Source organism: Strix aluco, chromosome 4 (genome assembly GCF_031877795.1).
Source record: "Strix aluco isolate bStrAlu1 chromosome 4, bStrAlu1.hap1, whole genome shotgun sequence".
Classification (NCBI taxonomy): domain Eukaryota; kingdom Metazoa; phylum Chordata; class Aves; order Strigiformes; family Strigidae; genus Strix; species Strix aluco.
The window spans coordinates 16,225-38,357 of NC_133934.1; the positions used below are offsets into that span (position 1 = coordinate 16,225).

A 22,133-nucleotide genomic window follows, 5' to 3' on the forward strand; every position below is an offset into this window, starting at 1 on the left:
AGTGTGAAGTCATTAATTCCTGGAGTTATGTAATGAAGGAGCAGGGTCACATGTGAAGAGACATATCAAAGACACTGGGCTGCGTGTCAGCACCCAGAAGGGGGCCGCAGTCAGAAGTAGTTAAACAACAGAATTTGTGCTTAGAAGTTTAACTTGTCCCAAGAACGTTCCAGAGTTGAAACTGCAGTTTGCATAGACTCGCCTAAGTTAACATTTAAAGTAGCTGTGCATATACAAGAGAAAATGCAACTCTGCTGGTGCCAATTCCACAGGACAGGTACTTAACTAGACTTCAGGCTGTGCTGCAGCCCATGCTGAGCCCTGTTCTGCTGTAGTTAGGAGCAATACTTGACCTGAGACAGCCGGTTTACATCTGTGTGAGCTGCAGCTGCCTCCTGGGATTGCAGGGCAGGCATTCCTCACCTTATTTGCAGAACTGTTGGATCTGTTTGTGAGCACATGCCTGGGCTCCCTGGTTCATAACTTAGTCACACTGAAAGACCATGCTGTAAACCATGGCTGCTCAAGAGTGGTTCAGTTAGTCAGAGCTCCAAGCATCTGAAGCAAATGAGTCATAGTTCATCTGTGGCCTCTTCTGTGAGGAGGGTGACCTCTGGCAGCAGTGTCTTACACTGCTTCAAATAGATTTGATAGAGTTCACTAATAATCTCTCCTATAGCCAGAATTTGCCCATTTACCTGCTGGGTACCTTTGAGTTCTTTTTGAAACTCAGGTGAGCTGATACCTGTGTGAACACCAGCTGAGATGCTCCACACACCTTTGGATCCTGGGTGTTCCCTAGCATTGTCATGTCTATGCTAAGGAAAGGTCATGGCTAGGTAATAGATACCAGGTAGCCTCGAATAATATTGCCTGGAGAAAGAGTGTGAGAGGGGTCTACCATGATCCTAGCCAGCCTGGGTCATATTCAGACTGCCTTCTGTGCATTTAGGTGACCACTATAAAGGGATACCAAGTTCAAGGAAGTGCTAAGCAACATATGTGATATAAGGGTTCAGCAGGCCTGGACTGCAGATAATCTGGAGGTAATGACCATAGCAGGCAGTGAGAATAGGGCCCAATATCCTCCGATCTATGGGACTGACACCAAGTATCATTGTGGAGCACAACAGGTTAATAAATGTGCATTTATAATGTTCATCTTGCCATAATGAGTCAGACCAGCTGTCCTTGGGGCAGCCATTGTATAGCGGTAGCTGTTGCCTAAAGGAATAAAACATTTTTGCAAATGACAGCTATATAATAATTTTTCTCTTTCTAACACTTGCTCTGGTAGCTCATCTTTGAAGCAGGAGGGTCCACAGACCTTCCATCAGTGTTTGCTTTTTTGATAATTACTGTGGTGAATGTCCTAAAAGAGCAGTATAAGAGCATAAGAAACGCCAGTCCAGCAGTCAGACCAACAGTCCATCAGCTCAGTCTCAAAAGGAAAGGCTCTTCTGGGGGAGTGCCCCAGCCCAGTCACTGCAATTCACACTCCCCTAGTTCCACAGCTGTTGTATTAAGAATGATCAAGGGTACATTTGAGGCTATCCTCTTGGTATCTGCTTCTGGACCTGTTACCCATGAGTTTGTGGAACCCCTTTTTGAACCTGTTGCCGCTGTCTGACTGAAGACCCTCCTGAACACAGGTTCCAGAGGTCCACAGCTCGACAAGTAAGGATGTCAGGGGTGACATCAGACCGCCTCAGCGCTCCCATTTACGTCTCAAGTTCTGCACCTCTGTGTTACGCAGGGCCAGAGGAGAGGGGCATGCTGAACTACTACATTTTAGCTAGCAGCAGGTAGACAACTAAAGCTTGAGAGGTGATTGTGGGTGTTGTTACAAGTGTAACAATCAGCTGGTTTTGATTCACATCACTGTTCACTGCTTTATAACTTGGTTCCTGCCCCTGGTCTTATCTCAGTGCTGTGAATTCAAAAGCCTTCTTCTACACTATGGAAAAATATTTCATATTATCAGTTTGACATTTCCAGTCTTTCAATTTCATTGAATACTGTTTTGCAGCAAGTGAAAGAAAACTTTGCACGAATTCAAGCCTGCATTTCGGAGCTCCGTTCGCTACCAAGAGAAGGCTGTTTCCCACAGAGGGGAAATGGAGTGGTACAGGCTGTGCAAGATGGATTGCAACAGTTCAAACAATACAGCAGACACACAGCAGCAGGAGGCTCAACAAATAGTTCTGTTGAGGTAAGAAAATGTTGGGAAAGTAGTGGGAGCCATCCACCAGACTCGCCACTTGTAACACATTAAGATGATAGTCTGTGTGGCATCTAAGGTCCATGGAAGTGAGAGAGTAATTAAGAAAAGAAGCCTTCCAGAAAAACCCATGTGGCAATCTCTGAATGCTCATGGAAACTAGACGGATTCAGGTTTGAGCTGCTTTTGGAGACTGATTTACTTTATAGAAAAGTTAATTTAATTTCCAGGCATTTAAGATTGGATGTTTTTTCAGCTTTATTTTGATTACTTTCACAGAACTGTGTCAAATGCAAAGACATTCACAGGACTTATGGACTTGATTTTCCTTTCAGCCTACAGTTACATTCTGTGGTTATAGTGTCTGGAACTTTCACTGATACAATAGGATGTTTGTACAAAGGTCCTCATTGTGCTTGAAAGCACGTCCACCACTCATTGGAAGTGAGATCAGACAGACAGAAGAAACGCATATCATCTTGAGATTAGTTGGTATAGTTGCAAAGGACAGGAAAAGCCTGCAGAATGTTCATTGTCTTGGTACATTCCTCTTCAAATCAGTTTTCAGAGTATATATATACTCTGTATATATGGAATATATATACATATATGTATAGAATATATATACATATAATATGTATATAAAGAAAATACAGTATTTGAATAACAAGAGGGTTTTTGTTTATAACTAGCATTTTTCTTTTCTCAGTGGCAGCTTGAGAGTTCCACAGGGCTCCTACTCTGCGAATTGTCATAGGAGTCCCTTACATCATTGGCAATGGCTGCATGAAATAACTGAAAAGTCTAAAAAGACCATTTTAAGCTCTGAACAGCAGACGGCCCCTGAAATTCAGGAAGCATCATGTCTGTTCTTGGCAGGCATCCCTACACTGGGTGAATGGAAAAAGGGTAGTCTCTTAGGCCTTTATGACAGACACAGAAAGAATGGGGCAATCCAATTGCTTTGCCCATGCCCCAGAGAATTAGGGGAGAACCGTGCCTGCTGTAATCCTGATGCACTAGGACTTTGTCCCCACTCCTTGCACTTTACAAGGCCCTTAATAAGGTGCAGCTGCTGATGCACTAAGAGCACTCTCTCTCACTTACCACTTCATGAATCATGTTTTATAAATGTATCTCTCATGTTCCACCTACACTCACATAGTTTAGAAAATTTCATAAAAGACAGCCTAAAAGGAAATTCTACAGCTAAATAAGTATTCCTGCATCATGAAAGGTATTTCTGTTCATCCCAGCTCTAGGCTATGTGTTATTCTATATCCCAAGCCACAGTGGTTCCCAAACTTCCTTCTAGGAGGAGGGCCCTGGGAAGGGAGAGTAAAGTGTTTTGAAACACCACATGCAAACGTTTCCTTTCTGCTTAGGCTTTGTGAAGTTTTCAGACTGGCTATTGATGATTTGCCTGGAGAAAGTAGAAAGAACAGGGCCTTCAGCTAAATAAGTCTTGTTGGACAGGTTAGTGACATGAATTAGTGTGGTAGGACAGCCTGATGTTTGTCTGGGATTTCAGTACGCATACATACTGGTGTCTTGTTTCCCAGGATTCTCAGTGGGAATGAACATGCACACAGCAGGTCTGTCCAGTGCTTCCTGAGCCAATTGCAGAGGTGTGTTGTCACTGTTTAGCTTGAGCAGTGGCTCTGACATGACCCTATTTACAGTGAACATGTCAGAAAATTTTAGGTATTCAGCAATCTAGCTGTCTCAGAGATCTAATGTCCAGAAATCCTGCATGAATATATCAAGTCCTCAAATCCCTCTGGGCATATTCCAGGAGAAAAGGGGTCATATCTAGGGAAAACTATATGTACAGCAGTCCTGGGACAGGATCTAATAGATTTTGGTGCATGCTAGTGACTGTCTTCTCAGCTGGGTGTGTATGCTTGCATAAGTGGGAGGGAAGCTGCTAACACATGAGAACATATGTGCAAATATAGGAAGCAGAGCAAGGTTCACAGGAATAAGTGGGTTTTTAGAAGTAGTATCAACTGATGTGAAAGGACAGGCACTTACCAAGAGGGGAAGGACTCAGCAGTCATGTTATCTTCTGGACATGAGGAAACATCAGCTCCAAACTGTCTTTCATTTCAGACTTCACAGGCTCAGGGTCCACCTGGTTTTGGAGCTTTGTCAGGCCTAAAAAGGAATTCAGACTCTCATGAGTGAAATTTCCCCAGTCCTTCTACTTTGTTTAGATCCTTAAACCCTTCCAGAGTCATGCTGTGATTAGGCAGACTCCCCCAGCTGTAATTAAGGCTCACTTCTAGTGTCTATCCAGGAAGCCTTTCTCCTGATTTCACTACTTCTCTGTGTTTTCTTAGGGGCTTGAGGCATTTTTCCTGACCATTTCAAATGTGATGTGTGCTTTAACTGTAAAGCCAGGAACAGATGGAGTACACTTAAAGATAAGACCTTTTTTGACACACAACAAAATCCAGGACATCTTCTAGTATAGTTGAAGGAATGAGATAACTACATTCAAAATTATCCATGAATATGGGGAGCTTATACTCCACTAAGTGATCCTTGTTCTTTTAGAGTATGCAAATATATTATACTTTTCATTACAAGTGTGTTGTCCCTCAAACAGGGTTTGCTACCCAGTGTGCAAAGGCCAATCTCACACCCAGAGCCGAGACACCCGTTTATTTCATATCTGCACAGAGAGGGGTGCTAGGGGGTAATTCCACAAAGCAAGCACACCACGCTGAAGGACTTCAGGTTGTTTATACACTTCAGACTACACAAATACACATTTACTATAATGACCATTGGTTAGTTTCTTATCACTTTATCCCTCATTGGTTAACAGCATGCCTCATCTCAGTTTTATTTTTTCTGCACAAGCTCCAAGGGTGAGGGTCTTTATTTGGGCAGGGGACCTCAGAGCAGTGGGCGTGATTTTTACTATTATAATGGGGATAGTGCCTCCAAAGGACACTAATCTCTAATTAAGCTGATTTACAGTAAACCATTTTGATGAGCCTCCATATTTCAGGATGTGGTAGTTCTTCAAGGACAGTAGCTCCTGATTAGAAGTTCCTTACTAAATCATTGCCAGCAGTTTAAAGAACAGACTGACCTAACTGATACATCCTAGATGTCCTTGTACTTGATGAGAAACAGTTTTACAGGCTACAGTTCCCCTCTTTGAGACTATCTAGAGAACTTAAATTCACCTAGATAGGTCTCATCTTTTCCACAGTTTGTTTACCCATACATGAGCAGCATCTGCATGTACATTGGATGAGTACACAAAGGCATACAAAGACAATTATTATTGTAACTAAAATTCCTAAGAGTTTCTTTACCCATAGACTCAAATGGGGGAACGAGGAAATTAATCATTTGAATGTTTCTTCAAATCTTTAAGATGTGTTATCCTTTTGTATCTCATGAAGCATTTTAGTCTTTTTCCAAATTTCATTTAAATCAGTGGAAATCCTTCCACTTCAATCTGCATATACACAGCAGCTCATATTTGTGCATACTCCTCCTTGAGAGGTCAGTATCATATCAAGAGCCATCCTATTTTGTAAAGCAATTTTAGTTAATTCAGACACTTCTTCCTGTAGGGCCTTTATAGCAGCGTAGGTCTCATTCCCAATTTTCTCAACTGCAGCCGAAATATTTGCTATGGCTTTTTCCAATTCACTGAATCCTAACAATGGTAAAACCATCTGGCAAAAGAATGACAAGCTGTTGGTCATTCTGTAAGAGGATTGGGTCTTTTGTGTCTCTCTAGGAGTGATCTTAGTCAAATTTGGTTATCTCCGCTAAATTTGTCCATGATTGTTATATTTGGAACAATTGCACCTAAAGTGCAGATTCCTGCCCGGTTCCCTGGTAGAACTTTTCAGGCTCATGTGCCACATATCCAGTACCATCCCTTACCTTCAGGAACTGGCCAGACAGTATTGGGCAAGCTGACATTTCCTCTTTTCCCTATTGTTATTGTACAATTACAGTTAGTGTCATTTCCCACAAAAGTGCTGTTTTCCAACAAGCAATTTATCCTCTCTGTCCCTTTCAGGGGGGAACATCTTTGAAAACATAATTCATAACTCTCATATGTAGAGGTGGGTTTTCTACTCCCCATTCCCAATATTCTGAAGAATCTGCTTTAAAAGAAGTATTACTCCACAGTTTTTTGCCATGACATATTTGCAGGAATGGGTATTCCCATTGAAGGAATCCCCTTTTGGCCATGTTCTGGAAAATTAGTACAAACCCAGCAATCAGATCAGTTTGCAACTGTAAGATTCTCTGAATCGGATTCAAATGTAAGTTCTGATCCCATGGATTTCCTGGTTCCTATCGAGTCAGAAAAATTAGCATACAATACTATATCACCCAAACTAATCTTACTTTGTTCTTGATAGACATTTCTAAGCCTATATTTCACAAAAGGAATCAATATTATGAGTAACACAAAACAAAGAAATCAATCTTTGAATACAATCTAAATCAGAATATGACTTAATGGATTCCCAGCTGCAGTTCATTGGATTCTCAAAATCTTCAGCTTCAAAGGTTGGATTTCCTCAGAAATCCATTCTTCCTTTGGAGCCTCCTTTACTCTGGTGCACTGAATCCAAGAGTCTGTCCCTCTGTGTTAACAGTGGCATAGGTAACCACCAGTACCTGGTAAGGTGCTTTCCACCGTTCTTTAAGGGCTCATCCTTCCAAGTCCAGATATAGACTCTGTGGCCTGGCTGGAAGCCACGTACTGGAGCATCTAAAGGCAAAGGTGATCTCTGCTTTAGGTACCTTTTTACCCTTAGGTAACTCCAAGGCTCAAGTTAGAGCTCTAATTTCTGCCTTTGAAGGGAAGCGTTGGGTGGCAGTGCTTGCGCTTCAGTCTCTTTTTGTGGGGTTACCATGGTATCCAGCCTTCCATTCACCATGAAGCCACTCCCATCTTGCCATACTTCCAATTCTTTGGCAAGTACATTACCGAACAGGGTCAGGCTATTCTTGAATCCCTGGGGCAGCACAGTCCAGCAGGGTTGTACTTTCCTACCAGTAGTGGGACTCTGCCATTCAAAGGGAAAAATTTTCTGGCTCTCCTCCTCCGGGGGAATGCAAAAGAAAGCATCTTTTAGGTCTAGCACTGTAAAATATATGCTATTTTCAGATATTGTAGGCACTAGAGTATAGAGATTAGACACTACAGGATGAACATCTACAGTGATCTTGTTAATTTCTCTTAAATTTTATACCAGTCTGTATTCTTGAGTTTGAGGTTTCCTTACCAGTAGAACAGGGGTGTTAGACTGACATTCCCGTAGTAAGCCATCTTGCACAAAGGTATTAATTAGTGGTTCTAAGTCCACTCAAGCCTCTAATTTCATTAGATACTGCTTTTTCCTCACAGGCTGTGATCCCGATTTTAATTCCACCTTTACTGGAGTAGCTTTCTTTGCTCATCCAGGTTTCTTGGAGGCCCATACCAGGGGGATTACAGCATCCAAAATTTCTTCTGAGATCCTGGTCTCCCCCTGTTTCTTTTCAGTCAGTAGACAATTGAACTTTCCACACTGTCTTCTCAGACACACGTAGCTGAATAGACTCATCAGAAAACAATAGTTGTACTTTCAATTTACATAATAGATCTTGTCCCAACAATGGGAGGGAGCACTCTGGCATGTACAGAAATTTAGGAGTTAATGTAGTACCACCAATTGTACATTCCATAGGTTTTAAAAATGGCCTTAAAGCTTGCTTTCCCATGACCCCAACAATTGGCGTATGTGTTTTACTTAAAGGTCACTTACAACTAATTACTGCTGAATGGGTTGTCCCACTATCTGCTAGAAAATCAATAGTTTCATTCCCCAGCTTAACTGGAACCAGGGGGTTAACCGGAGAAATTTTAATATTTTCCCCCGGTCCCTGTCTGAATCTGAGGCTCCTAGCATGATCAGGTCTGCCTCAGGTGCCAGCCCCCCTTGGCCCATTGTCCTTTTTGTAATCTTCCCCTCTTTGGACACTCATTTTTCCAGTGCCCTTTTTCCTTACAATAAGCACACTGATTTTGTCCTAACAGCCTGCAGATGACGTGATTATTGGCATGGCCTCTTCCCCTGCCATCACTACCACCTTTATGAACCCTCTACCCCTTCCTCTCACTGAACTCTCAGTAATTGCTGCTGCCAGCAAGGTAGCCTGTAATTTTCTATCTTTCTGCTTCCCCTTTTGTCTCTCTTTTCTCAACATCATCTCGAGTGTTACAAACCGTATAAGCTATTTCAGTTAACTGTGAAATCAACGTTCCTCCAGCACCATCTACTTTTGTAGTTTTTGCCGGGTATCTGAAGCAGATTTCCCAGTGAATAACATATTAAACATTCTTCTGTTCATCTCATCTTCCGGATTCAAATCTGTCCATTGTCTAGCAACATCACAAAACCTTTCATAAGGTGCTGATGGATTTTCTTCACTTTCTTGTCTTACTTCATGTAACTTTGACAGATTTTTAGGTTTCGGAACTCTGTGTTGGACCCCATACAAAATTAATTGCTGATACTGTTTAAGTGTATTTTTCCCTGCACTGATATTTGGATCCCATTCTGGATCCATCTTGGGCATGTGTCTGGCAGGGTTGTCATTAGCCTTACAGCATTCATTTTCCTCTCTAGCCTTTCCTAACGCCAAAGGCTTCTCTTCTACTATTAAAAAAGTATTTAACACTGCCTGAAGAGCTCCCCAATTAGGGTTATGGATTAGTATTATTGTTTCCAACAACCAGTACATCTTTTTCTGGATTTTTGCAGTATGATCCTATTGACTGTTTCCAGTTCAACAAATCTGAGATAGTAAAAGGTACATGTACAAACACAGGCATTCCTTCCACCCCAACTGCTTGTCAGAGGAATGCTTGTATACCTGGATGCTGTCCTCTAATCCTTCCTGAGACTGGACTAAGAGTCTCTCTCCCTTCCTTCTGGGAAGATCTCTTTTTCTCACTACTGCTTTCACTCACTGGTTCCTCTTTCCTGACCCCTGATACCAACCGCTCTACATCATCTGGCTCCTCTGAATCGCAGAATCACAGAATCATCTAGGTTGGAAGGGACCTTGAAGATCATCCAGTCCAACCGTTAACCTAGCACTGACAGTTCCCAACTACACCATATCCCTAAGTGCTATGTCAACCCGCCTCTTGAACACCTCCAGGGATGGGGACTCCACCACCTCCCTGGGCAGCCCATTCCAACGCCTAACTACCCGTTCTGTAAAGAAATACTTCCTAATATGTAGTCTAAACCTTCCCTGGCGCAGCTTGAGGCCATTCCCTCTTGCCCTCTCACTTATTACTTGGTTAAAGAGGCTCATCCCCAGCTTTCTGCACCCTCCTTTCAGGGAGTTGTAGAGGGCCATGAGGTCTCCCCTCAGCCTCCTCTTCTCCAGACTAAACAACCCCAGTTCCCTCAGCCGCTCCTCGTAGGACACGTGCTCCAGACCCTTTGCCAGCTTTGTTGCCCTTCTCTGGACACGCTCGAGTCATTCAGTAATTCTGGTCCTTTAAGTCCTTAAGGATGTGTTAACCCTTTCCCTATATCACATGCTGAGCAACACTGCTGCTTTTTCTTTCCTTGCCCACTTTCAGCTACATAATGACCTTACACCATTAGGATCATTATGTAACAATTCACATTTTTTCCTTATTTCATGATTATTCTGCAACATGAAACATATGGTACTTCATCCCACTTATCCATCCTTCTACAGAACAGCATCAGTTGTAAAATAGTGTTATACTTCAAGGTCCCATACTCTGGCCACCTTTTGTCATGGTCAGGCTTATACATGGGTCACCATTGTTGACAATATCTTAGTAATTTTTCTTTTGTCAGGTGATCCCGTCCAAATTTATTCCAGTGTTTAAGGATGCATCCCAAAGGGGTACAAGGGGGTATCTCCGTGGAGGAAACTGAACCCATTCTGAAATTATTTCCTAGGAAGAACTTCCTTAACTTCATGCACTCAGCTTTGTGGGAAGAGAGCCCTCTGCTGCTCATCCCCCACGCCTGCCTGTAGAAGGAAATGAGCTGATGGAACAAATTATGCAGAGCAATCAATCTGAAATAAGAGTTCCTACTCAGCAATCCTCCCTTGCGTCCCTTTATCGCCATCTCATAGAGGCGTTGCACTGTTGTCACTTGCTGCCCAACTGCAGGAGACGAGCTGACAGAGTCCCCGATCAAAAGGTCGGTGCATGCTGGAGTCCAGTTGGGCTGCTGCTCCCCGTCAGATACAGCAAGACCATCGGGCAAGGCTGTCGGCACAGACCCTCCTAGGTCGTCAAAACTGTCCCTCAAACAGGGTTTGCTACCCAGTGTGCAAAGGCCAATCTCACACCCAGAGCCAAGACACCCGTTTATTTCATATCTGCACAGAGAGGGGTGCTAGGGGGTAATTCCACAAAGCAAGCACACCACGCTGAAGGACTTCAGGTTGTTTATACACTTCAGACTACACAAATACACATTTACTATAATGACCATTGGTTAGTTTCTTATCACTTTATCCCTCATTGGTTAACAGCATGCCTCATCTCAGTTTTATTTTTTCTGCACAAGCTCCAAGGGTGAGGGTCTTTATTTGGGCAGGGGACCTCAGAGCAGTGGGCGTGATTTTTACTATTATAATGGGGATAGTGCCTCCAAAGGACACTCTAATCTCTAATTAAGCTGATTTACAGTAAACCATTTTGATGAGCCTCCATATTTCAGGATGTGGTAGTTCTTCAAGGACAGTAGCTCCTGATTAGAAGTTCCTTACTAAATCATTGCCAGCAGTTTAAAGAACAGACTGACCTAACTGATACATCCTAGATGTCCTTATACTTGATGAGAAACATTTGTACAAGCTACAAGGGGATGCAAGACACCTGCTGCAGTGATAGGCTTGTTTGGAAGTGTTGATCACCATTTTTACAATCTACTTTCATTGTCTCATAGGAACAGTGTACATAGATGCAACACTAATTCCTCCTCTTCTGACAATTTACCAGCTTGCATTTGCTTGGATCAGCCTGGAAAATTGGGTGTCCTCCACTGGAATTAATCTGACCACATAGACTTTGTTGATAATTTTGATATGTAACCAAATGTTTTTCTTCCTGGTACCAGAAAATAGTGAGTTCACATGGCTTGTTACACTATTGTTGGCCCTGCAGAGGTGCTGGATATGTATACTCCGTCCCATCTAAAGACAACCCTAGGAGTGACTCTTTGTAAAAATGCTCAGGGCAGTCTGAGCAGACGTAGAGCTGGCTGTCATGCCTAGCTGGAACAGCAGTCTGATCAACATTTGTAGGATTAATTCCAGTATACCCAAACCAGAGAATGATGTAGTTGATTTTTGTATTAAAAACCCCAAAGAACAGCAAAACCACAACACTCAAACAACAAGCAAACAAAAACCCACTCAAACCTGCATGGATTCTAACTTGAAAGATTTCTTAGGGAGAACAAGAACTGTATGACCCAGGAGATGTAGCCATTCTTCAGAAACTTCATGCAGCAAGCTGTATTTAAATTGCTGCATAGAGAATCACTGCCAGAAAATACCTCATCCAGTATCAGAGAACCCTTGCAGAGGGTCTGCTGGAACGGGTGGGAGGAGCTCCTTAGAAGCCTCTCATTGAACATACAATCCCCTCCCTTCACCACATTCGAAATAACGTCCACACTGGAGACTTTGAATTTTCCTGGTTTCCATACAACAGCAAGTACCACAGACATCAGTCACACTTGCCAGCTCTAATCTTCCCTCTGAGTTGCTCCATGCTAACTATATTTCATTCCCCATTTCTGCTGCCTTATTTCCCTTTGAGCTGTTTGTGACAGGCTTCAAATGTGTCTTCAGAGAATGCATGCCTTATAAAGCAAAGGGGGAAAAAAACGAGAATAGCTTTTTAATGGCTACACTAGTAGATACAATTTAGTGATCCTATTTCATTTGACAAATATGCAAAATAAAACTAGAGAGAGAATTCAAAGAATGAGGAGATCTGAAGTGTTACAGTACACATGATTTTAGCACAGGTACTGGAAAGGGCTTCCAAAAGGCAACATATCATACTTGCCTATCTTGAGGAAACTTTAGCGCAAAGTTTTGTTCTGTGGAGAATTTCAAGGACAAAGGACTCCTCTCCAAGCTAGCAATTCTTCCTGTTCTGCATGCTTGGTAAATGTAACCTGTGGATGAAATTCAGTCTGCAAATCCAAACAAAAGGTGTTTCACAGACATAGATGGGATCTAAGAGGTGGCCTTGCTCTTTCATATAGGGTGAATCAACACCATCAGATCATTAAGGAGCCAGGAAGTAAGCAGAAGAGCACCTACAATTCTCAGGTCTTTGCTGAAAAATAAAAGCTGGTGATCACAGGCAGAAGGGTGTTTCACCCTTACAAAAGGGCATGTTTCTAAAAAAGGCAGCTTTCTGCTTCAGATACTTCAGTGATTGAAATTTTGTTTTCGTCATAAGCATTTTTTTTTTTATGCAGAGTAAGTTGAATTTTTATTTGTGTTTCCTTTCCTCAGAAGGCATTTGAATGTTTTTGCTCAGATACATTATCTTTTGAAGAAGGAAAAAAAAAAAGATACCTTCTTGGAAGTGAAGCCTGGATAACTTAAGCCAGTTAAAGTAGGCATTTACCCTGTTAAATTCAACTGTATCAGGTAGAGCATGTGTGGTAATCAAGTACTTAACATCTCCCACAAGCATTTGCTGTTTAGTCCACTGTGAAGAGAAATAGCAATTCTGTTTCTATGATACTTTAAAGCACTAGTGAAACACCCTGGCACAGACTGGCCAGAGAGGTGGTAGATGCCCCATCCCTGGAAACATTCAGGGTCAGGTTGGACAGGGCTGAGCAGCCTGATCTAGTTGATGTCCCTGATCATTGCAGGGGGGTTGGACTAGAATACCTTTAAAGTCCCTTCCAACCCAAACTATTCTATGATTAGAAAACATACTAGGAGAAATACTTCTGCATTGAACTATAAGTCATGGACAAGAGAAAATAAGCCTTACTTTATCAAATTTTTGAAACTCTCTAGTTCCATCTGTTTTTCCGATGGGATGAATGTCAGGTTTTACCAATACAATTTCTTCCTTCTGTTTCAAGAGCTTCATGTCTTAGTTAAGTGCCCTCATAAATCAGTTGATTCCAGTATTTTACAGTTAAAATTTAACATAAAACTTATCTGGAGTGTTTGTTACTCATCAAAATTTAATTCTTTGTGTGTCATTCTCATGCATCAATGACCAGTTGCCAAACTGACATCTCAGTGGTCCTGTTACTGAGATAAAGTAGCCCATGGTGCTGGCTGGAACAGCAAATTACAGGCACGTAATTACAGTCAGTAAACAACTGAGGAGTAAGTAACTGGGAACAAGTAAGATCACTATCTGTGAAATCCTGCAGCAGAAGGAAGGTGCTTAGCAGAGGAGTGTGCACAGCTGGGCCGGAGGAGAAAAGGCATCCAGCAAGAGCCCAGACCTGTCACAGAGCTGCACTGGCTCATCTCAGCAGAGAAAGTTATCATTTCTGTTTTGTGAAGCCTCTTCTGAAAGAAGTGCTTTTTTTTGCTTTTGCAGCAGCCACAGGGCACACTGCAGGCAGCCAGGCACATGCCTGCTGCAGCTCAGTGGGAAGAGGCAGGAAGGACAGGACAGGACTGAATAGCAGTAGGATGAAGAAACACAGTATGTCGGAAGCTGATGATGAAGTATGCTTGCATATGAGCTAGCAGAAACACAAGCCCTTAAGGAGGTGTGACAGTTATATCAGAAGTACAGTTTCTTTAGTGTATTTATAGTACAAGAGTGCCACTAGAAATTTACTTGTGCAAGTCAGATGTAGTCTTTAGGCAAATGTGCATTTTCCTAACAGTTAAACTGCAGAGAGGCAAGAATATTCCGAGCTGACCAGTAAGCATAGGAGAGAGACTTTTGTTACAACCTGCAATTGTTTAAAACCCAAATATTTGTTAAAAGTATTGATAAATCCTTACTGTTTTGAGATCCAGACTTCAGAGGAGAAAAACCACTAGCATCAGCAAAGCTAAGTCTCAGCAGCAGCTACAGAGCAGGAAATGTGGCCAATCTGCGATAGCATGAAGAGCATTTTTCAAGTCACCAGTAGCCCATTTTTTGTCAGATTAGGAAGTATAATGGCATTAAGGGATTATGTCTAGAAACTCTGGCAATGTGAAGGGAAGTCACTGTAGCTACCTCAGTTTTTGTATGTGGCAAAATATTTCTCCTGGTCTCTAACCAGCATGTGCTAGTGTGACTCAGGTTGTGAAAAAGGTAAATTAAAGATGATAGCCTACAGATGTAATGCAGCCATGGTTTTAATGAAATAAAGGTGCATCAGTAGCAAATGCTCTCTCTATAGCTCTGCAAAAGGTAATTACATCTTAGACAGTTCAGCTACCCCCAGCTCAAGAACAGTCCCTGTTCACCATTTTCATTAGTTCCTAAAAGGAACCGGTAATAATTTCTTCCTTCACAGTAACTTGGAGGCAAACACTAGGGATAAGTACATTTAGAGAGGTATACTTTGTTAGAGAAATCGGGCTTGATCTGACATCAGCAAGGCTGCCGCAGCTTCATGCCCCCAGCCCCAACCAGTTGTGAGGCTGAGCCTGTATTCCCAGGGGCAGGTGCACACAGAGCACATGTATGTAACACATACATGGATGGTCACACGGGTCACAGACAGACACTCAGAGCATGCACACAAACACAGACTGCAGCAGTGGCCTCAGCCTGCTCCCCTCTCTGGCTGAGCAGGGTGGAGATCCACGAGCAGGAGCACATGTAGATGTATGTGTACACACACACCCCTTTCTCCATACGTACAGTGAGGATCCCTCCAGCAGCTGGGCTCAGACACTCAGTCTGCCCAGTAGCTGCTGCTGGATCCCAGCCTCCCCAGTTGCTGGCATCTGGACATACGAGTCCCCAAGGCTGCAGCCCCGTTCCAGTTTCTGGTGCAGACCATCACGTGCACAGACACACAGACAGAGCTGGCCAGGACTCCCCTCCTCCCTCCAATAGCCAGCTCCTCCCGCGGTCTCACCCTTACAGACCCCCTCGCTCCCAGGCCGTTTCACCTATTCACTGGTTGGTCCCTTTTGATCTTCACTAACGATCACACACTCACTCATTCCAGCCGCTGCACCACAGACACACGGGGCCTCCAGCCCGTGGTATGGCTCCAGCTGCTGCACTGAGACCCCCCCCCACACACAGGAGAGGGCCCTCACCCAGGACAGAGCTGGGAAGGAACTTGAGAAGATGGGACAGACTGGGGTGATCAGGGCAGGGTCTGGCCAGGCAAGCATACTGACCAGCTGGCTGTTCACACGGGACTGGCTCTTTTTATCCCCTTACCCCTCTATTTTCCCACACTTGTTCCTTCTCAGATCACCAAGCGCCATCCCTTTGCCCACTTTTGGTTGCTCCCCTAAACATTCCATCACAAGCCTTGTGCAATCCCAAACTGCTCTTCCCCTGCATCCCAGAATGTGTCCCTCACCTTCAGGCAGCAACCCCCTCCCAGTCAGAAAGGTGCTCAGGGTTTGACACCTGGACAAGGGCTCTCCGGGTTCAGTCCAGGCAGCGGCTCCCGGAGGGTGTCCCTTCCTCCAAGCCCCTAATTTGGTTTCCTGGTCTGGCACCATGCCCCTGTGCTCCTTTAAGCTTGGGGAAATGGGCTTCCAGTGGGCTGAGGGCAGTAGCCAGGACAGGGCATTATTTGGGCTCTTCTGCCTGTCACTGTCTGTTCTGCTTTGTGGGTGTGCAGATGAGCTTCCATCACATAACCTAAAGGTTTTCTTGAAATTAAGGTGTACTAGTGTAGGAAGTGCTCTATCTATAGCTGTATAAAAAACTAATAGTATCTTTAGATGGTTCTGCTTCTCCCAACTCAAAACCAGTTCCTGTTATCTACTTTTGTCAGTTCATAAAGGAAATCATAATTACTACCTCATTCCCAATATCTCATAGATAAACACTAAGGATAGATCTGGATGGAGAAAGTATACTGCCTGCCCCCTGCACTCTCCCCCCAAAAAATCCCTAACCCTTGAACTATCACTTCTGTTGTCATTGTTTAATATCTTTGTAGTAGGACTCATTTGTGAAGGTCTACTGTTAAGTTTCCCCAGATGCTCCCTACAGGACATTTGTTAGCAGCCTTACCTACAATACACCTTACCCTTTATTTAGAGTTATTAAATAGTCCTTTGGAGCAATGAGCCGATCTGAGACGACTCAGTACTTCACCATCACTAAATATCAGCAGGGTCAGAACTTGAAACTTTCTCCCCTAATTACTGTTTCAGGGTAGAAGCTGGTGTCAAACATGCCTGACATGTTTCTAGAAACTGTTGCTGATTGTCAGTGATGAATAAACTCTCTGCAGTCACTTACGTAGTATTACATCAAAACCAGGAGGTGGGAATCAAACCTACTGTTGCTCTCTTAAAAAACATCTTCAGGATAGACTACATACTTCTTAAAAAAAAATCCCATTCAGCCTCAAGTGAGAAGGCCAAATTTAGTCTACTTGACTATAATTCATGCAGTAATGGGAAGTGGTGCTATCCCTCAGAGAGTCTCAGGTGGAATCCCTCCTATACACACACAGACTCACTGACCGTAAGTGTAAAGCGCAGAACACAAGTTGTGAATTGTTCCATCTTCTTCCAGCAGTGGCACAAAATCTGTTGGTGTTCCTACAGTGAACCTCTCAATCCATTTCATATTGGCTTATATATAAGCCAAAGCTCAAAAAAAGTGCTTTTAAATCTACTTTTGGTTAGATATTTTAGCAAAATCCTTTCTCTGTAGTGGGACCTGTGCTATTCAAACAGACCAGGCTATCAAGAGAGGGTTAGGGCAGAGACAGCTCTCGCACACTCTGATTTGTGTTTCAGATCACAATTTTGACTAGCCAGTCCAGCAAAGAAATGGCAAAGCAGCTGGAAAATAAGTTAAAAGATGTAGACCTTGTGAGTCTGCGAAGAATACAAGTCATTGAGGTTTTGAAGAGAGACTTTCTAGAGCCCGAGGATGTGGAACAGTGCATGCCAGCAGAAGAGCCCAGCAGCAATGGTGAGTGTGAGAGAGACAGGGAATCGGGGAGGTTATGGCTATGGACAGCAGCACAACCACAAGTCCAAAATACACCGCTTTGTGCCATTTAGCATCAGTCACGTAAGCAGCAACTACTGTCCCTGGAGGAACAGCAAAAAGTTTGTACCAGAGCACTTCTCTGGGGCTTTATCATGTTTGGGCAAAATTAGCATATAGACTTTATGCATTACTGCATTTCTTGGTATTACCTAAAATTGACTTCCTGTGCAATACAGCTTTACTGATAGTTTCAAGAGAAAAAGGCATTGAGTTTGTGGGGGTAACACACTCTCAGACATACATATACTGCTAAACATCACCCTGGGCAACTGACTGGCTGATCCAAAGGTCCTTGGTGCAAGCAGAGGCAACCAGAGTCCTTGAAGCAGGTTGTTAGCAGAGAGAGAAGCAGGCAGAAGAGAGGGAAGGAGAAGTAGGCAGCCCATTTACAGCCTCAGTGATGCTATAGAGATAACCCTCTCCTCCCTCTCACTGACTCAAAATCTTGTCTTTTTACAAGATGTCTTGTTTCTAGACAACTCTCAGCCTTTAGCCCTTTCCCCCAGTCTACATATTGCACAATGCTAGCAAGAGTTGCTTTCCTAGACCAAGGCAGGTACTTACCCTGTTGATTAGCTGGTTTTTGTCACTGATACCATTCTTGCTTTGCTGCTGCTTCTTTTCTCTGCGCTTAAGGCAGTTTTTCTTAAGATTGTACTTTTTCAGTAACCAGTACTTGCCCCTCAGTGAGTTCTTTATAGCCCTGCAGCCTCTGTTTTCCCATCCAGGTCTGCATTTCAAAAGCCTTTACAGCTGACACTTAAATTCCACATCAACAAGACACACCTGTTACCAAGCTGTGATTCATACAGCAAGTTCTCACAACGAGTTGATAACAAGTTTAAAAACCTGAGTCCTGATGCCTTGCAAAGTTAGTGTAAGACCTGTTACTAGCAATGACCATGTTGTTTTTACTGAGTGACAGGCAACATTGGACATTATTGCCTTACCTGTCTCTAGCTGTTCTTCTTTTCTGGTTGCAGCAGCGAATTTCTGGTCAGTTGGCAGAGTAGGGGCTGGGAATGTTCAGGCATATTGCAGATTCCCTTTTGCCCCACCCCTCACACACCTGGCCAAATGCTTCATTAGTGAAAGAGCGAGTACACCCCAGACCCTGAATTTTATTTTTCCTGGCCATATCTCTGAAGAGCTCCTCCCTTAATCTGACAGTTTTCAGCAGTGAGAATTTAAGATATGGTAATGAGAAATTCAGACACAGAAATTCCTGTTAGCTCCTGTTTTGAGCCTTTTTGTTTCAAAGCAAAAGGTGCTGAGCCGACTCTAAATAAACCAGCCAGATAGTCATCAAAAGTCCAATACCACAGCAGTTCAGTGGTAGAAGCCTGTACATTGCAATGCTGCTACAACTGCAACTTTCTTTTCTGTATTTCATTTTACCTGACTTTCAGATCTGCTCAGTTATTTCTGCTGAGTTTACGCTGGTTTTCCCCCACCTGCAGCACAGCACTGACTAGGTGCCTCTTGCCACAGATGGATGCCTGCTCTCCCCGCTGCATCCCACTAATCTGGTGGCAGACAAATCAAACGCTGAGTTTTATAATCAAGCACTTAGACGTATATCAACCCTCTTACTGCCCGTTAAAAGCTTCCTGCCCTGAAGGGTCAGTCTCCCTCAGTGAGACGTAGCTGGTTATTTTGGACTCCGCCTGTGAAAACAGAGGCCTCCGAGAGAGTAAAACTGCTTGGCTGGAGAAAGGGAGTGCCTTCTCTTTCTGAGCAGCACCCTTACCTCTGACACTGTGAACAATGAGTCCTAAGGAAGAGGACCAAGGTTCTGTCACTCTGATGTTACTTTAGAATTAATATAATATGCCAAAACTGCACCAAACCCACGAGTTACAAAATTGTGGAAAGAATTGTTGACTACAACTCCAAGGCTGAGGTATCCTTTAAAAGCACCCATCCTGGCCATATGGAAAGAGGGCACTATTTTGTGTGGCTGCAAATGCTGCTTCTCAATTGAGGAGGAGGATTATTGTCAGGACTTTGCATCAAGCTGGTGCTGCACAGAACCTTGCGGGGAAACCTTGGAAAACTAGAAACCACAGAACAGGAGATGCTGTGTGCCTCTTGGTCACAAGACTGCTTTAGAGCATGCAAAACCCCACCATATTGCTTCTAAAAGTGAAATTGTATAACCCTTTCACCCGATAAATGGCATGAAAACATAAATGGGGACACAGAGGCCACTGAAATTTCAGATGACGAAATTCTAATTTTCTGAGTCTTCTATAGAGACTCAGATGATGTATTTGGTCTGTAAGAGGAGCACCGGAGAATGGGTAGTCCAAATAGTTTGAAAAAGGAACCCAACTGATTTATGAAGAGGATTTTTTACCTGTTGGAGCTCCTTTCCTCTGATTCTGAAAAAAAACCCCAAAATTATTGTATTAGAAAAAATTACAGTAAAGAACATTGAAGTTGCAAGATCTAGCATGCAGGAAGTGCATGAATTAATGCTGTGTTCAACTGCAGCGCATCCCCCACTGCAAAATAAGTGTTGTGATGCAGCACTTAATTATGAGGTTCATCCCACTGTGGATGTTTCTTCCATTAGTTTGTTTAGTGGCTGCTCAAACCTACTTACATTTTTAATATCTAGAGCATTGCTGTGACATTGCATCCTGCATTTATATTTGTAGCACATTGAAAAATCATCTCTTTTTAAATCCTGTGCCTGAGAAATTCATTTTGTGCCCTCTCCATCTCAGCTTATTGGAAGCAAATGACAACTTCCAATTTATTTTTTCTGTTATTGTTTTATATAGCTCTACCACAGAGCTCAGAGATCTTAAAATGTTGTGAATCTGATTAGCCTGAAAAAATTTAACCTATTTGTCTTTGGTAAATTGCTCTCAAAATCTCTTCTGACCTCCTCACGGGCTTTAATGTTAGATTGCTAGAGTTTGAGCTCTTTTCTTGGTTGGCCCCATCATCCTGTTTCTGAGGTCTTAACAGTTAAGAGCCTCCATGTGTGCCAATGAGAGTGGAAATATTTTCTGACTGGGTTTCATGAAGAGTCTTTGTACCATTGTAGGCTTCTGTCTCTTTGTGCTGTTCTGGCTGCTGGACCTCATGTCTGCTTTGATTGGATTGGTTAGCAGTGTCCTGCTAGCAAAACTTCCTCAAAGTTCTTTCATCTCACTGTCCCAGAGTTTCAGAAGGGATGGTTTAAATCTGGTCCCGAAATCAGGAAGCTCTCCCGTTCAAGACGCCTTCTGACCAGAACACACATTGACTTTTTATCCAGCCATTCTGGGTATTTCTTCCAAAACAACATTCCTGCCAGGCAGGATGGTTAATAGGGGGCAGCTGTTGCTGGCATCCCTCCCCTTTCTCTCGTATGCATGTTTCTTGGGTATGAAGGGGGGCGCTGAGTGCCTCCATATCTGACTTCTGACATTTACTGCAGTAATCCTTGCATGTTACTCCCTAAGCCCAACATTCTGCTTCTCCAGAACCTTCTGTTAAAACATACGTAAAATCAAGGTTTTGTTCCTCTCCTGACTTAATATCCACGACTCCTGATTTCAAGGAGAACAGGAAGATGTTGTTTTCCTGGCTTTACCCATAAATACATCCACCATCGGTGGATGACTGACCTGGACCTTAGTAGAATAGACCAGAACGGTCTGCCTGGTGTTTCACCTTTCTTTCCCAGTTAACTTGCATGCATTAATCTTTTCTTTTTAACAGATTGCATGTCATATTTCCTCTGGGAGATAACTCCCTTGACCATTATACAACAGGAGTAAAGGAATTTTTGTTTTGTCTTTTAAATACTAACAGACTTCAAGAATATGACCTAATTTTATTCCCTTCACAACATGGGGGTACAGTTTTATTAGATTTCTGAATCAAGCCCGCAGTTTCTGGAGAATCCAGAACCTTTAGAAAGATACCTAGTTTTAAGGTGGTGAAGTCTGTTACAGACCAGCAACAGCCACCCATTAGCACAAATGCCAAGTTTGGAACCCATAGAAATGTGGGCTGACTCTAACAATGAAGAGCTGTAGCTCTTGATTATTACTGGAATTTATTTTTCTTTTCACCCAAGGACCCAAGTTTTGTTACTAGCAGACTCCCTGAAAGGAAGTAACAGGTAAGTACTCAGATATAACATTAGGGCAGTCAAGCAGTTCTTCTGCATGCAGCAGTGGTGCTGAGTTTTATCCTCTCCAAACCTCAAAAACAAGCCGGTAATTTCTTTCACTGGGTGTGGTTACTGTATTTAAGGTGACACGAAAGTGAGATTTTAAGTACAGTTTGCAAAAAAGTTTACAGTATGAGTTAGGTAGTGGTGAACATCATGTGTATTTAAACCAAACTGTATTAATTTAGTGACCTTCAAAATGGCACAGACTAAATATGTTACGAAAAGGCAGAAAAAAGAATAAACTCCCTAGAAATCCCATGCAGGATGTGGGATTTCCAAGAACGGCTGATGCTGAAACATGGAGTGTTTGACTAGGAAACAAAGCTTTGCCTTTATTACTTTTTAATAGCACAGCATACTTCTCTTAAATGACACTTTGAAAAGCATCACAAAAACTTGCTTTCAAAGTGGAAGAAGTATCATAACAGCTTACTACGTGAACTGAAAACATTTAGTAGACAATCTGCTTCGTTGAAGACACTTGCAACAGC

At 42.9% G+C, this 22,133-nt stretch overlaps 1 protein-coding gene across 3 annotated transcripts in view; it reads left to right on the plus strand.

Annotated features, from left to right (window-relative positions):
• M1AP (meiosis 1 associated protein) overlaps positions 1 to 22,133 on the plus strand; it is a 45,337-nt gene that overhangs the window by 12,871 nt on the left and 10,333 nt on the right. For all 3 annotated transcript variants that reach the window (XM_074821631.1, XM_074821633.1, XM_074821634.1), the window contains exons 3-4: positions 2,030 to 2,212; positions 17,207 to 17,384. In XM_074821631.1, coding sequence (XP_074677732.1) covers positions 2,030 to 2,212; positions 17,207 to 17,384 — 361 coding nt within the window. The remainder of the gene's footprint in view (positions 1 to 2,029; positions 2,213 to 17,206; positions 17,385 to 22,133) is intronic.